The following is a 15,522-nucleotide window of genomic DNA, read 5'->3' as shown; positions in this document are numbered from 1 at the left end:
GATGTAAGAGAGCTTAGATGAGTCCTCAGTAAGAATTTACCATGGCAGTGAGGATAGATAAAGATGTAAGGGAGCTTAGATGAGTCCTCAGTAAGAAGTTACCACTGCAGTGTGGATGGATAAAGATGTAAGGGAGATTAGATGAGTCCTCAGTAAGAAGTTATCACTGCAGTGAGGATGGATAAAGATGTAATGGAGATTAGATGAGTCCTCAGTAAGAAGTTACCACTGCAGTGTGGATGGATAAATATGTAAGGGAGCTTTTGATGAGTCCTCAGTAATAACTTACCACTGCAGTGTGGATGGATAAAGATGTAAGGGAGCTTAGATGAGTCATCAGTAAGAACTTACCATGCCAGTGTGGATGGATAAAGATGTAAGGGAGATTAGATGAGTCCTCAGTAAGAATTTACCATTGCAGTGCGGATGGATAAAGATGTAAGGGAGCTTAGATGAGTCCTCAGTAAGAACTTACCATAGAAATGTGGATAGATAAAGACATAAGGGAGCTTATATGAGTACAGAGTTGTGGGTGACCTTTGAGATGTGGTTGTCTAAGTTCATCAAGTTTAGATCAGTCCGGAGAAAAGGCTTTCCTCTGCAATGTAAATAGCTAAGGTCGTAAGTAGATATGTGTGGTTCGGTTCTCCAGAAATCCGAATCCACCGGAATTTTTTGGGTCCGAACCAAATCAAAACATGGTGTGGATACCCCGAGGAGATCCGATCTGAACCGAGTCCCATTTCAAATATTTGAATTCTGAATTTCGGGGTTTGGTTTGCAAAAATTACACGACTTTAGCTGTTTTTACAATTTTGTTATAGATTTTTTATCAATGATTATCGATTTTTTTTTAAATCAATTTTAAACCTAACCAAAATCCGAAGCCCAGCCAAAACACTTGAGGGGGGGGGTTTGCCATAACCAAAACATGATGATGAATTTGAGTCAAAAGCAGAACACTGGGGTTCGCACACATCTGTAGCTTTAAGGGAGCTTAAATGACTCCTGAGACAGAATGTCCTAACAAATAACCTCTGTGATTTTAATGGCTCAGGTCACCAGGGAGCTTACTGTAGTTGTGTTCTGAGTTAGGAATAATCTCTGTGATGAGTAATGCCCCATACACATGGTGAGAGTTGGGCTATGCGACAGGGGCTAGGTCGGCATCGCAAGCACATAATGAGTGTGCTTGCGATACTGACTATGGAGGTCATTCCGACCCGATCGCTCGCTGCAGTTTATCGCAGCGCAGTGATTGGGTCGGAATTGCGCGTGCGCCGATTCCGTCGTTCAGTAGCGATCTCCTCTGCCTGATTGACAGGCAGAGGCTGTCGCAGGGCGGGAAGGGGGCTGGACGGCGGTGTTTAGCCGCCATTTAGGGCGGCGCAGTCCGGCCAAACCAGGTGGGCGGGCGGGCCGCGGCGGCTGTGTGACATCTCACGCAGATGCTGCGGCCAGTGTCAGCGACGATCGACTCCACAAATACAAAAGCATCGCCGCTGTGCGATGTTTTTGTATTTGTGCAGGGAGGGGGGGGGGGGCGGACTGACATGCGGGGCGGACTAGCCCTGTGCTGGGCGTCCCCCCGCATGTCAGGGAAGATGATCGTAGCTGTGCTAAATTTAGCACAGCTACGATCAACTCGGAATGACCCCTTATGTGCGATTTTGGCTAAGTGTCAATTTTGACTATCTCAGTCAAAATTGACTTGCCTGCACAGTCTATCTAGCCTTGCGATGCCGACCGCGCCGGACCGCGCATCGGCATCGAATCGGGACTAACTTTTCTTACGAATCGTAAGGAAATATCTCACCGTGTGTACACACCATAAGACTTACCTGTGCTATGTGGGTGGCTTAGTAGTTAGACATAAGAAAAACCAAGACAGACCCGCTCATTTAGTGAACATAACCGTTGCATGAATGTTGCTGTTATATTGAAGATTTACACCAAACAAACAACTGAGAGGAACAAGTATGGACAATGAGAAAAACCTAACTATAGATTATTTGGACAGCAAATCCACCCCAATCTCCCAAACAGCTGGTCAGCCCTACTTCTTCCCCTCCGCGCAATATTGCTTCAGGACCTCATGTGTTACCTGTTCACTAATGAGGCACAGTGGAGGAAGACCACAGTGCCTCAAGTGCTTGTAATCTATGACTGTCTAAAACATTCCGTCCTATGTATAGTACGGGATATGAGTAGTTAATGATGAATCTCATTGTGTGGACCAGAGCTCCTATCAAATCAGGAGGCTCTAGCAAATTCCAGTTAACCATCCAGTTCATGACTAAGGGGGGTATTCAATTGTGGGTGAAGGGGAAGAACTGCTGTTGCCATGGCGAACGTTGGCAACGGTACATGCTCCCTCCAACCAGCATATTTTCCCCACTCTTCGCTAAAAAATGCTCACTACCATATGGGATAGCGGACATATAAATGAGATCCCACTGTTTGGCCACAGTTGAATTCCCCCTTTAGCGCCTGTATTACTGGCAGTTCCATACAGATATCAAGGACATAGAAACATAGAAACATAGAATTTGACGGCAGATAAGAACCACTTGGTCCATCTAGTCTGCCCCTTTTTTTTTATCCTTTAGCCAATCTCAACCCTGTTTGAACCTTATATTCATATGCCTATCCCAAGCATGTTTAAATTGCTTTACAGTCTTAGCCTCTACCACCTCTGATGGGAGGCTGTTCCACTTATCCACTACCCAGGGACAGTTCTAGCCCTTTTGGCGCCCCGGGTGAAAATAGGGGCGTGGCTTCATAAAGGGGCATGGTCAGTTATGCCCCCTGTAGAGTTGTGCCTCCGGTAGAGTTGTGCCCCCGTTTGCGCCCGCAGTAGACTTGTGCCCCCGTTTGTGTTCCCAGTAGATTGTGCTTCTGTTTGCGCCCGCAGTAGACTTGTGCCCCCGTTTGTGTTCCCAGTAGATTGTGCTTCTGTTTGCGCTTGCAGTAGACTTGTGCCCCCAGTAGAGTTGCGCCGCTTACAAAAAGAAACAATAAATAATAATAATCACCATCCCCGCTCCTGATTCCCGACCGCTGCTGCCCTCCGTCTCCGGCCGCCAGCACCGCTCCTCTGATCTATGGGAGAGACATCATAACGTCTCTCCCATAGCACCGCATAGACACTAGAGGTCAATCAAGACCCCTAGTGTCTAAGTGCCGCTCCCACAATGCTGTGCAGTGCGCGATGACTTCATCGCGCACCGCTTTGCACCACATATACCGAGGACCAGGGGCACCAGTAGCAGATCTTTCTACGGCAGTGGCGCCCTCCGGACGGCGGCGGTGCCCTCCGGAAGGCGGCGCCCCAGGAAAAAATCCTGCATGCCTGTTATAAGATCCACTACTGCCACTACCCTTTCTGTGAAGTATTTTTTCCTTAAATTTCCCCTGAACCTCCCCCCCTCCAGTCTCAGTGTATGTCCTCGAGTTCTAATACTTCTCTTCCTTTAAGGAATGTTTCCCTCCTGAACTTTGTTTAGACCCTTGGTATATTTGAAAGTTTGTATCATGTCTCCCCTTTCCCTTCTCTCCTCCAAACTATACATGTTAAGATCTTTTAGCCTTTCCGGGTAAGTTTTGTGATGTAGGCTATGCACCATTTTAGTTGCCTTTCTTTGTACACTCTCTAATGTATTTACATATGCTGCATACTTGCCGACATTCTGGCTGCTCTCTGCGGGAGAGAGCAGCCAGGTCGGCTCAGCAAGGGGGCAGGGGAGGGCTCTGACGTGGGGAGGAGGAGGTCCGGAGGCGGGACGGAGGCGGAGCAAGGGCGGGACGGGGTGGAACGGGAGCGTGGTCACGATGACGCCCGCTTCAAGCCACACACCCCGCTCTGTAATGCCGTGATCACCGGCATTACACTGCAGGGGGCGTGGCTATGATGACGCGATTCTGCAAGAATCGCATCATCAACTGCCCGGACCGCCCACTTTACACACTAAGTGGGCGGACGGGCAGGGGTGGACCCCTGATTCCGGGAGACTTGCGTGCTCTTCCGGGGGGCGGGAGGGTCACCCGATTTTCGGGAGCCTCCTGGCCATTCCGATAGAGTAGGCAAGTATGATATGCTGTGAAGATAATCACCACTTTATGTAAATTTAAAGTGGGTAAACCGGAGTTGAATGCAATTCGGCCACTATTGCCACAATGGGACTAAGGGGGACATTTACTAAGCAGTGATAAGAATGGAGAAGTGAGCCAGTGGAGAAATTTCCCCAGCAGCTCTGTATCATTTTATAGTATGCAAATTATATATGTTACTTCAGTGCTGATTGGTTGCCATGGACAACTTCTCCACTGGCTCACTTCTCCGCTCTTATCACTGCTTAGTAAATGTACCCCTTAGGACCTTAAAAAGCACACTAATGGGCAAAACCATGCTGCACTGCAGGTGGGGCAGAAGTAACATGTGCAGAGAGAGTTAGATTTGGGTGGGGTGTGTTCAAACTGAAATCTAAATGGGTGGTCTTCTGTATGCCGAATGTCGGGATCCCGGCGCACAGTATACCGGCGCTGGAATCCCGACGCCCAGCATACCGACAACTATTCTTCCTCGTGGGGGTCCACGACCCCCCTGGAGGGAGAATAAAATACTGTGCCCGCAGTGTGGTGAGCGCAGCAAGCCCGCAAGGGGCTCCTTTGTGCTCGCCACGCTGTCGGTATGCCGGCGGTCGGGCTCCCGGCGCCGGTATGCTGGGCGCCGGGAGCCCGAGCACCGGCATACCGTACGACACCCATCTAAATAGCAGTGTAAAAATAAAGCAGCCAGTATTTACCCTGCACAGAAACAATATAACCCACCCAAATCTAACTCTCTCTGCACATGTTACATCTGACCCACCTGCAGTGCAGCATGGTATTGCCCATTTGCTTGCTTTTTTGATTTGCTAACAAACCTGAATAACCCTCTAAATCAGTATATTGCCCGTATGCAGCTTTGTAAGCGTCTCTGCAGATGGATGCAAGACAGGTCCCAATTACTGCATCAACCCCTATGTGAATACTGGGACAGGGCATCCCTTATACAGCTGCTGAAAGAGGAGATTATAGGAAGATACGTCTGTTTCATTTCAGTGCAGATACAACCTCAGAAACCATCCGTCTCCCAAATGAAACCTGATAGGTAGAGTGTGTTTCTGCCCATGGTGCAGTGCCTGTAAGAGTGCGGATATTGATGGCTTTCCTCCGGCTCTTGTTGGGAGCGGTGAGATGTGAATGTGCTAAGTCAGCGTCTTCTCACAAAGCAGCGCATGAGAGAAGGTTCTTAAGATGCATAGAAGATTCCCTGCCGGCCTCTCATATCTCCACAGAGCTATCCATCTGTCTCCGTTCCCACCCGCCGGTCTCGGTGAACCGCTCCTAATTTCCCTACATAGTTTATTCCCTGTCTGCAACTGCGGTGACAGTATAAAGCAGGTATGTCCAAACTGCGGCCCTCCAGCTCTTGTGAAACTACATATCCCAGCATGCCCTGACACAGTTTTGCTGTCAGAGAATGCTAAAGCTGTGTCGGGGCATGCTGGGATGTGTAGTTTCTCAAAAGCTGGAGGGCCGCAGTTTGGACATGCCTGGCATAAAGGAATAATGGCTTAATAATAAATCAGTGATGTTAATTATTGAATAAGCGCCTGTATATAATACCCTATAACAAGCGAGTCCTGAGGGCATCACTTTATTGTTGTGCCGGTAGCGCTCCTCTGTGGGTCAGTACCGGGGCTGCCGTCAGAAATTGTGGGGCCTGGGACTGACAAAATAGACAGGGCCCCTCCCTCCACCCCAAAAAAAAAATTCTGCCGCAATTCTCCACCCCTATGTGATGTCATACATTGTGATGTCACATATAGGTGGAGTGACCTACAGGAACGGTTCACAGAGAGCTGATGCACAGATAAGGCTTGTTTTAAGAAGTCCTCCCTGCGGGTCAGCCTGATGTTGATTCACAGACTGGTGCAGCTCTACAGGTATTGGCGGCAGGAGCCAGGGGTGGGCCCCCTTCTCTGTAAGGGCCTGGGACACCAGTCCCCACAGTCCCCCCCCCCCCCCTTGACGGCTGCCTTGGTCAGCAGGGTGCTATGCCAGGGAACCTACAAGCCAAATACAGGTGGCAGATATCAGGAATGCTTTGCATTCTGGATATTGGTAAATCTTGCAGCATCGCATTCTCCATAGAAACTTATGAATAAAAGTAATGCAGCAGGTATTGGGTGCACCTGCTGCGGTCCCCCCTATATACATTCAGGTGAACAGGTATTTTGGGGGGAAATAGCAGTATATATGCAATGATAAATGGGCCCTGAGACTTTCTGTTGGCAACCGTCTTTTGCATGATATTATCAGAAAATGGTGCATGCCCAGAATATCGCCAAGGCTTTGCCACAGCGCCAGATTCTTTGCGATCTCCAGCGCTGGCGACATCTTTCCAAGTAATTTACCTTTAAAAATGGCTGGTGGAAGTAGGTACAGGGGGAGGGTATGCTGGTTGGCACACAGTTAACAGATGAAATGTATCCACCATTATCATTTATTATTACTGTATGTTCCACTATACTCCTGCAATTTGTTCTTGCTGACACCAGTGATCTTGCAGTACATATATATTCCTCACTGACCATATTCAGCTCCATAGTGCCCCCGGTGGTCAGAGCGGGGACCAGCAGTCAAAAGTTTGGCAGGAGAACCGACTTGAAAGATGACTGATCTGAAAGAATAAACTATACATGAAACACTTCTAGCCATTAGAAACTCGGTGCAATGCTAAAATTAGACTCAGCCATTTGCAAATAAAATCAATTCTAGACTCTTATCCAGGCGCTCGGGAATAAAAGCTCTTAAGAACCAAAATGTGAACTCACTCTCCGGCTTCCGCAAATATCCACTGACTTTCATTTCATCTCGCCTGATAGGGTTTATATACCTCAACACTATGTGACATTGGGTATAGCTCATCGGTCTGCAGGAAAGACTGAGAACAATTTACCAAAGTATTCACCAGAAAGTCGGAAACATAATTATCTGCACATCAATTAGGAAATATTATGCAAATGTAATGATGTTTGAATTTTGCAGAAACGTCGTATCATTGACATGTAATATACCTAATTTTGCATGGGGGGTAATTCCGAGTTGATCGCTCCCTAGCAGTTTTTTGCAGCCATGCAAACGGTATGCCGCCTCCCACTGGGCGTGTATTTTAGCTTAGCAGAAGTGCGAACGGTTGTATCGCAGAGCGTCTGCAAACTTTTTTTGTGTAGTTTCACAGTAGCTCAAAACCTACTCAGCGCTTGCGATCACTTCAGACTATTCAGTTCCGGATTTGACGTAACACACCCGCCCAGCGTTCGCCCAGCCACGCCTGTGTTTTCCCTGGCACGCCTGCGTTTTTCCGACCACTCCCTGAAAACAGCCAGTTACTTCCCAGAAACGCCCACTTCATGTCAATCACTCTGCGGCAACCAGTGTGACTGAAATGCATCGCTAGACCCTGTGCAAAACTGCATCGTTTGTTGTGCCCGTACGTCACGCATGCGCATTGCGCCGCATACGCATGCGCAGATTTGTCATTTTTTTGCCTGATCGCTGTGCTGCGAACAAATGCAGCTAGCGATCAACTCGGAATGACCCCCATAGTCGGGTGTACACATTTGTATCTGTGGCAGCATTATAGTTGATTACCCTATATTTAGGCTTACGATAATATCCTTTTAGGATTACACAGATTCAGTGGCGGGAAAAAAACGAGGTGAAATGCAGGCTTGAATTTAGCCAGCCACAGAACCTGTGTAATTCATGTGTGTCCCGCTTTAAAGGGATTATTGTATAATAATAATAATAGGTTGAAAATAGTGATGTGCACCGGACATTTTTCGGGTTTTGTACTTTGGTTTTGGATTCGGTTCCGCGGCTGTGTTTTGGATTCGGACGCGTTTTGGCAAAACCTCCCTGAAAATTTTTTGTCGGATTCGGGTGTGTTTTGGATTCGGGTGTTTTTTTTACAAAAAACCCTCAAAAACAGCTTAAATCATAGAATTTGGGGGTAATTTTGATCCCATAGTAATATTAACCTCAATAACCATAATTTCCACTCATTTCCAGTCTATTCTGAACACCTCACACGTCACAATATTATTTTTAGTCCTAAAATTTGCACCGAGGTCACTGAATGACTAAGCTAAGCGACCCAAGTGGCCGACACAAACACCTGGCCCATCTAGGAGTGGCACTGCAGTGTCAGACAGGATGGCACTTCAAAAAATAGTCCCCAAACAGCACATGATGCAAAGAGAAAAAGAGGTGCACCAAGGTCGCTGTGTGACTAAGCTAAGCGCCCCAAGTGGCCAACACAAACACCTGGCCCATCTAGGAGTGGCACTGCAGTGTCAGACAGGATGGCAGATTGAAAAAATAGTCCCCAAACAGCACATGATGCAAAGAAAAATAGAGGTGCACCAAGGTCGCTGGATGGTTAAGCTAAGCGACCCAAGTGGCTGACACAAACAAGTGGCCCATCTAGGAGTGGCACTGCAGTGTCAGACAGGATGGAAGATTTAAAAACTAGTCCCCAAACAGCACATGATGCAAAGATAAATTAAAGAAAAAAAGAGGTGCAAGATGGAATTGTCCTTGGGCCCTCCCACCCACCCTTATGTTGTATAAACAGGACATGCACACTTTAACAAACCCATCATTTCAGCGACAGGCTCTGCCACACGACTGTGACTGAAATGACTGGTTGGTTTGGGCCCCCACCAAAAAAGAAGCAATCAATCTCTCCTTGCACAAACTGGCTCTACAGAGGCAAGATGTCTACCTCCTCCTCATCGTCCGATTCCTCACTCCTTTCACTGTGTACATCCCCCTCCTCACAGATTATTAATTCGTCCCCACTGGAATCCACCATCTCAGGTCCCTGTGTACTTTCTGGAGGTAATTGCTGGTGAATGTCTCCACGGAGGAATTGATTATAATTCATTTTGATGAACATCATCTTCTCCACATTTTCTGGAAGTAACCTCGTACGCCGATTGCTGACAAGGTGAGCGGCTGCACTAAACACTCTTTCGGAGTACACACTGGAGGGGGGGCAACTTAGGTAAAATAAAGCCAGTTTCTGCAAGGGCCTCCAAATTGCCTCTTTTTCCTGCCAGTATACGTACGGACTGTCTGACGTGCCTACTTGGATGCGGGCACTCATATAATCCTCCACCATTCTTTCAATGGTGACAGAATCATATGCAGTGACAGTAGACGAAATGTCAGTAATCGTTGGCAGGTCCTTCAGTCCGGATGTCAGCACTCGCTCCAGACTGCCCTGCATCACCGCCAGCAGGTGGGCTCGGAATTCTTAGCCTTTTCCTCGCAGCCCCAGTTGCGGGAGAATGTGAAGGAGGAGCTGTTGACGGGTCACGTTCCGCTTGACTTGACAATTTTCTCACCAGCAGGTCTTTGAACCTCTGCAGACTTGTGTCTGCCGGAAAGAGAGATACAACGTAGGTTTTAAATCTAGGATCGAGCACGGTGGCCAAAATATAGTGCTCTGATTTCAACAGATTGACCACCCGTGAATCTTGGTTAAGCGAATTAAGGGCTCCATCCACAAGTCCCACATGCCTAGCGGAATCGCTCTGTTTTAGCTCCTCCTTCAATCTCTCCAGCTTCTTCTGCAAAAGCCTGATGAGGGGAATGACCTGACTCAGGCTGGCAGTGTCTGAACTGACTTCACGTGTGGCAAGTTCAAAGGGTTGCAGAACCTTGCACAACGTTGAAATCATTCTCCACTGCGCTTGAGTCAGGCGCATTCCCCCTCCTTTGCCTATATTGTAGGTAGCTGTATAGGCTTGAATGGCCTTTTGCTGCTCCTCCATCCTCTGAAGCATATAGAGGGTTGAATTCCACCTCGTTACCACCTCTTGCTTCAGATGATGGCGGGGCAGATTCAGGAGTGTTTGCTGGTGCTCCAGTCTTTGGCACGTGGTGGCTGAATGCCGAAAGTGGCCCGCAATTCTTCGGGCCACCGACAGCATCTCTTGCACGCCCCTGTCGTTTTTTAAATAAGTCTGCACCACCAAATTCAATGTATGTGCAAAACATGGGACGTGCTGGAATTTGCCCACATGTAATGCACACACAATATTGGTGGCGTTGTCCGATGTCACAAATCCCCAGGAGAGTCCAATTGGGGTAAGCCATTCTGCGATGATGTTCCTCAGTTTCCGTAAGAGGTTGTCAGCTGTGTGCCTCTTCTGGAAAGCGGTGATACAAAGCGTAACCTGCCTAGGAACGAGTTGGCGTTTGCGAGATGCTGCTACTGGTGCCGCCGCTGCTATTCTTGCTGCTGGAGGCAATACATCTACCCAGTGGGCTGTCACAGTCATATAGTCCTTAGTCTGCCCTGCTCCACTTGTCCACATGTCCGTGGTTAAGTGAACATTGGGTACAACTGCATTTTTGAGGACACTGGTGACTCTTTTTCTGAGGTCTGTGTACATTCTCGGTATCGCCTGCCTAGAGAAATGGAACCTAGATGGTATTTGGTACCGGGGACACAGTACCTCAAGCAAATTTCTAGTTTCCTGTGAATTAGCGGTGGATACCGGAAACACGTATAACACCGCCCAGGCTGCCAAGGCCTGAGTTATCCGCTTTGCAGCAGGATGACTGCTGTGATATTTCATCTTCCTCGCAAAGGACTGTTGGACAGTCAATTGCTTACTGGAAGTAGTACAAGTGGTCTTCCGACTTCCCCTCTGGGATGACGATCGACTCCCAGCAGCAACAATAGCAGCGCCAGCAGCAGTAGGCGTTACACTCAAGGATGCATCGGAGCAATCCCAGGCAGGAGAGGACTCGTCAGACTTGACAGTGACATGGCCTGCAGGACTATTGGCTTTCCTGGGTAAGGAGGAAATTGACACTGAGGGAGTTGGTGGTGTGGTTTGCAGGAGCTTGGTTACAAGAGGAAGGGATTTAGTTGCCAGTGGACTGCTTCCGCTGTCACCCAAAGTTTTTGAACTTGTCAATGACTTCTGATGAATGCGGTCCAGGTGACGTATAAGGGAGGATGTTCCTAGGTGGTTAACGTCCTTACCCCTACTTATTACAGCTTGACAAAGGCAACACATGGCTTGACAAATGTTGTCCGCATTTCTGTTAAAATAATTCCACACCGACGAGGTGATTTTTTTGTAATTTGACCAGGCATGTCAATGGCAATATTCGTCCCACGGACAACAGGTGTCTCCCCGGGTGCCTGACTTAAATAAACCACCTCACCATCAGAATCCTCCTTGTCAATTTCTTCCTCAGCGCTAGCAACACCCATATCCTCATCCTGGTGTACTTCAACAGTGACATCTTCAATTTGACTATCAGGAACTGGACTGCGGGTGCTCCTTCCAGCACTTGCAGGGGGCGTGCAAATGGTGGAAGGTGCCACCTCTTCCCGTCCAGTGTTGGGAAGGTCAGGCATCGCAACTGACACAATTGGACTCTCCTTGGGGATTTGTGATTTAGAAGAACGCACAGTTCTTTGCTGTGCTTTTGTCAGCTTAAGTCTTTTAATTTTTCTAGTGGGAGAATGAGTGCTTTGAAGCTGACCCACTAGTCATTAGGAACATAGGAGAGGGCCTTAGCCATTCCTTGCCACTCCGTGTCGTAAATGGCATATTGGCAAGTTTACGCTTTTCCTCAGACGCTTTCAATGTAGATTTTTGGGTCATTTTACTGAACTTTAGTTTTTTGGATTTTACATGCTCTCTACTATGACATTGGGCATTGGCTTTGGCAGACGACGTTGATGGCATTTCATCGTCTCGGCTATGACTAGTGGCAGCAGCTTCAGCACGAGGTGCAAGTGGATCTTGATCTTTCCCTATTTTACCCTCCACATTTTTGTTCTCCATTTTTTAATGTGTGGAATTATATGCCAGTAATATATCAATAGCAATGGCCTACTGTACCGTACTGCTATATATTATATACTGGTGGTCAGCAAAATTATGCACTGTCCTCCTACTACTGCGCACAACAACTAAAATGCACCACAGGTATGGATGGATAGTATACTGGACGACACAGAGGTAGGTAGAGCAGTGGACTGCTGTATCGTACTGCTATATATTATATACTGGTGGTCAGCAAAATTATGCACTGTCCTCCTACTATATATACTGCGCACAACAACTAAAATGCACCACAGGTATGGATGGATAGTATACTGGACGACACAGAGGTAGGTAGAGCAGTGGACTACTGTACCGTACTGCTATATATTATATACTGGTGGTCAGCAAAATTCTGCACTGTCCTCCTACTATATACTACAATGCAGCACAGATATGGAGCGTATTTCAGGCAGAGAACGTAGATATCTTCAGCACACTGAGCACAGATATTTGCAGCACACTGAGCACAGATATTTGCAGCACACTGAACACAACTGAGAGAACACTGCACACGTCCTCTCCCTATCATCTCCAATGCACGAGTGAAAATGGCGGCGACGCACGGCTCCTTATATAGAATACGAATGTCGCGAGAATCCGACAGCGGGATGATGACGTTCGGGCGCGCTCGGGTTAACCGAGCAAGGCGGGAGGATCCGAGTCTGCTTTGGACCCGTGTAAAATTGGTGAAGTTCGGGGGGGTTCGGATTCCGAGGAACCGAACCCGCTCACCTCTAGTTGAAAACCACAGGCACAAAGTATAGTTTTGCTCATCTCTTTACTGCAGTCTTGTTATGTTCTAGGTATGGAGCAGTGAGATGCACATTAACAAATATCGATGTTCTATCTTCACACAGTCTTTGTTTATACTGAACAACTTCCAATGTATACTCCTTTTCCTACGATTGGTTTCCATGTACAGTCTCTGTATTTTCTTCCCACAGAGTTTACAAAGTTTATTATAGCGATTTATTTCCTGCCAATAATTTCTGGTAAGAACAGTAAGAGTTCGGGCAGGATATGGTTAAAACCAATGAAATGTGCCCATAGATTAAAGTAGGGATGATACCAATATGCATAAAATGATGGTAACCGCTGTTGATTTCTCAGCAATACTGTCCAGTTCTATGTTGAGCGAAGTGATTCGTGACACATTTCGTTGTGGTGGCAGTTCATCGCTTTGAGGTCACTGTCAGTATATTTTTACTCCTCTAATCAGTTCTTTGAGGCAATTCTAAAAATGACCCATACATTGTGCAAGTTTTACATCCAGTAGGGACATTTTCAGCAAAATTGCCCAAAAACAGAAGTGTTTCCAGGACCAAAAACAACTGCCAATCATTTGACCCGGGTCTCAGGCAGCTTTTACCCATAGAATGTATTATTTCCTTACTGTTCTTCTTTAAAATACCAGGTTAAAGTTGCATATGCGTATACAATTTGCAAACTGAATTTTCACAAAAAGTGTCTCTTTTATATGTCATTAATCACCCTTTTATTTCACTTTCATTCCAGTGAATATATATGGAAATTCAGACCCCTTTGTCTACAGTAAGTGAACCAGTTTTGTTTATTCTTGAAGTATTATGCAAAGACCATTAGTTCATGATGCAAACAGAGGATGTATTCAAACCCGTTCTGACTACATCTGCAGCACGCTGCACGGATGGTGTAATGGTTAGCACTGCTCCCTCACAGCACTGATGTTATAGGTTCAAATCCCACCATGGCCCTAACTGTGTGGAGTTTGTATATTCTCCCCATACTTGCGTGGGTTTCTTCCTACAATCCAAAATTATACTGATAGACTAACACTGTTCCACCAACGCATCCCCGGTACTGCACCCTCGCAGAACAGTCAGTGCTGAAATTGTGAGTGTCGGCATTTTGTCAATGTCGATATTTGATATGCCGACATAACTACAATAGCAACATTCTGGTGTCAACATTTTGCATCACACCCTGCTGAGGGTGTGGGTTAAAGACCGACAATGAATAGATCACCAGTCAGTGGGTCAACACCCTATGGCCGACAAGGTCAAAAGGTGGACATGGAAATGGTTGACACAAAAATGGTTGCAACAATTTTTTTGGGTGTCATTTTTTATTTTATTTTTTTCAAATATCTAAGCCAAATTAGTGGAAATATGTACCCCCGCGTGCTCGCCCCGCTACCGCTGCACCTGGCACAGGTTATCATTCCCGGTCGTAGTCCACGTGGATGGTAAACGATTAAATAGTTGAACAAAGTGATAAAAAAAAGTATGTCGACCATATTTGTGTTGACTGTTGTCATGTCGACCTTTTTAGTTTGTCAACATTTTGTACCTGTAAACCTTTAGCACTGTCGACTTTTCATCTGCCAACCTTTTAGTACATGTCGTGCTTTTGTACCTGTCGAATTAATGCATGTTGACCCTATGGCGTCAACCTATTGACTGGCGACCTATCATCAGGAAACCCCCCTGCCAGTGCTATTACAATGCTATAAATAGCATTACACCAGTAGCGGCAGTCTCCATTCGATATAAGGCTGTCAACATATTGGGGGAAATGTAAAAGGGTGTAAGAATCAGAAAGTGAGAGATTTTGGTAAATTTCTGTTTTTTTAAAGTGGCAATCATTTATATGGCAAAATCAACCTGGTTTTACCATGTAAATGATTGCCACTTTAAAAAAACAGAAATTTACCAAAATCTCTCACTTTCTGATTCTCACACCCTTTTACATTTCCCCCATTGACTGTAGAAAGAATCCAGATCGACAAACTAACTGCTTCCCTTATTACGTTTAGCTCAATCGAATCTTATGAAAACTGACTTATGATTGGTGGCTATGGGTCATTGTCAGATATTGTTAATAGCATGGAGAGAAAAATAAAAGAAAACGCTGGCTGCGTGGTAACACATTAATCAGTAAGAGTCTCAGAATAAGCAATTAATACTTTTCATTATCTACTTGTCAATAAAACAGAAATGTAAGAAACATTAGTAAATAGAAAGCACTATAGATAAAAGCACACAGCGGCAGTAAGTCAGCTTTTATTATGCAAGTCAGTCTGGAGACACTGAGTGAAGGAATTAGGCAGACCGGAAGGCTGTCTGCAAGCTTCCATACATACTGACGCGTTTCTTCACTATCAGTGATTTCATCTGGGACATTTTTTTTTTTTTTTTTTTTTTTTAATGTTTTTCCAAAGCAACCAGTTAATGGCCCCTTAAACACTATTACCTTGCTGGCCATTTACTAGAGGCCTCTGTCCTATAACCGTAATTATTGAGCTGACTGCTTATGCCTTCCCATAACTTGAATGTGGGCTATAGGATTCCTTACCCCCCCCCTTCCCCCCCCCCTCCCTTTCATGGCAAACAAACAGCTGGTATTGAATGGAGCAGTTTTTACTCTCTTTGGCTTATGGTTTACGTACGTACGTGCGTACATACATACAGTGCATACATAGAGTACATACATACATACATACATACATACATACATACATACATGTAAGTGTAATGCTTACATTGCCTCACACTTTGCATTCACTTTTTCTCTT

The 15,522-nt window shown here is 46.2% G+C and overlaps 1 protein-coding gene across 1 annotated transcript in view; it reads left to right on the top strand.

Annotated features, from left to right (window-relative positions):
• LOC134965840 (sodium/potassium-transporting ATPase subunit gamma-like) overlaps nt 1-15,522 on the top strand; it is a 62,604-nt gene that overhangs the window by 34,759 nt on the left and 12,323 nt on the right. The window contains exon 2 of the mRNA XM_063942217.1: nt 13,485-13,520. Within this exon, the coding sequence (XP_063798287.1) occupies nt 13,485-13,520 (36 nt within the window). The remainder of the gene's footprint in view (nt 1-13,484; nt 13,521-15,522) is intronic.

This window comes from Pseudophryne corroboree, chromosome 10 (genome assembly GCF_028390025.1).
Source record: "Pseudophryne corroboree isolate aPseCor3 chromosome 10, aPseCor3.hap2, whole genome shotgun sequence".
Classification (NCBI taxonomy): domain Eukaryota; kingdom Metazoa; phylum Chordata; class Amphibia; order Anura; family Myobatrachidae; genus Pseudophryne; species Pseudophryne corroboree.
Note: the sequence above shows the minus strand (reverse complement) of the source record. Positions and strands in the feature narration are given on the sequence as shown.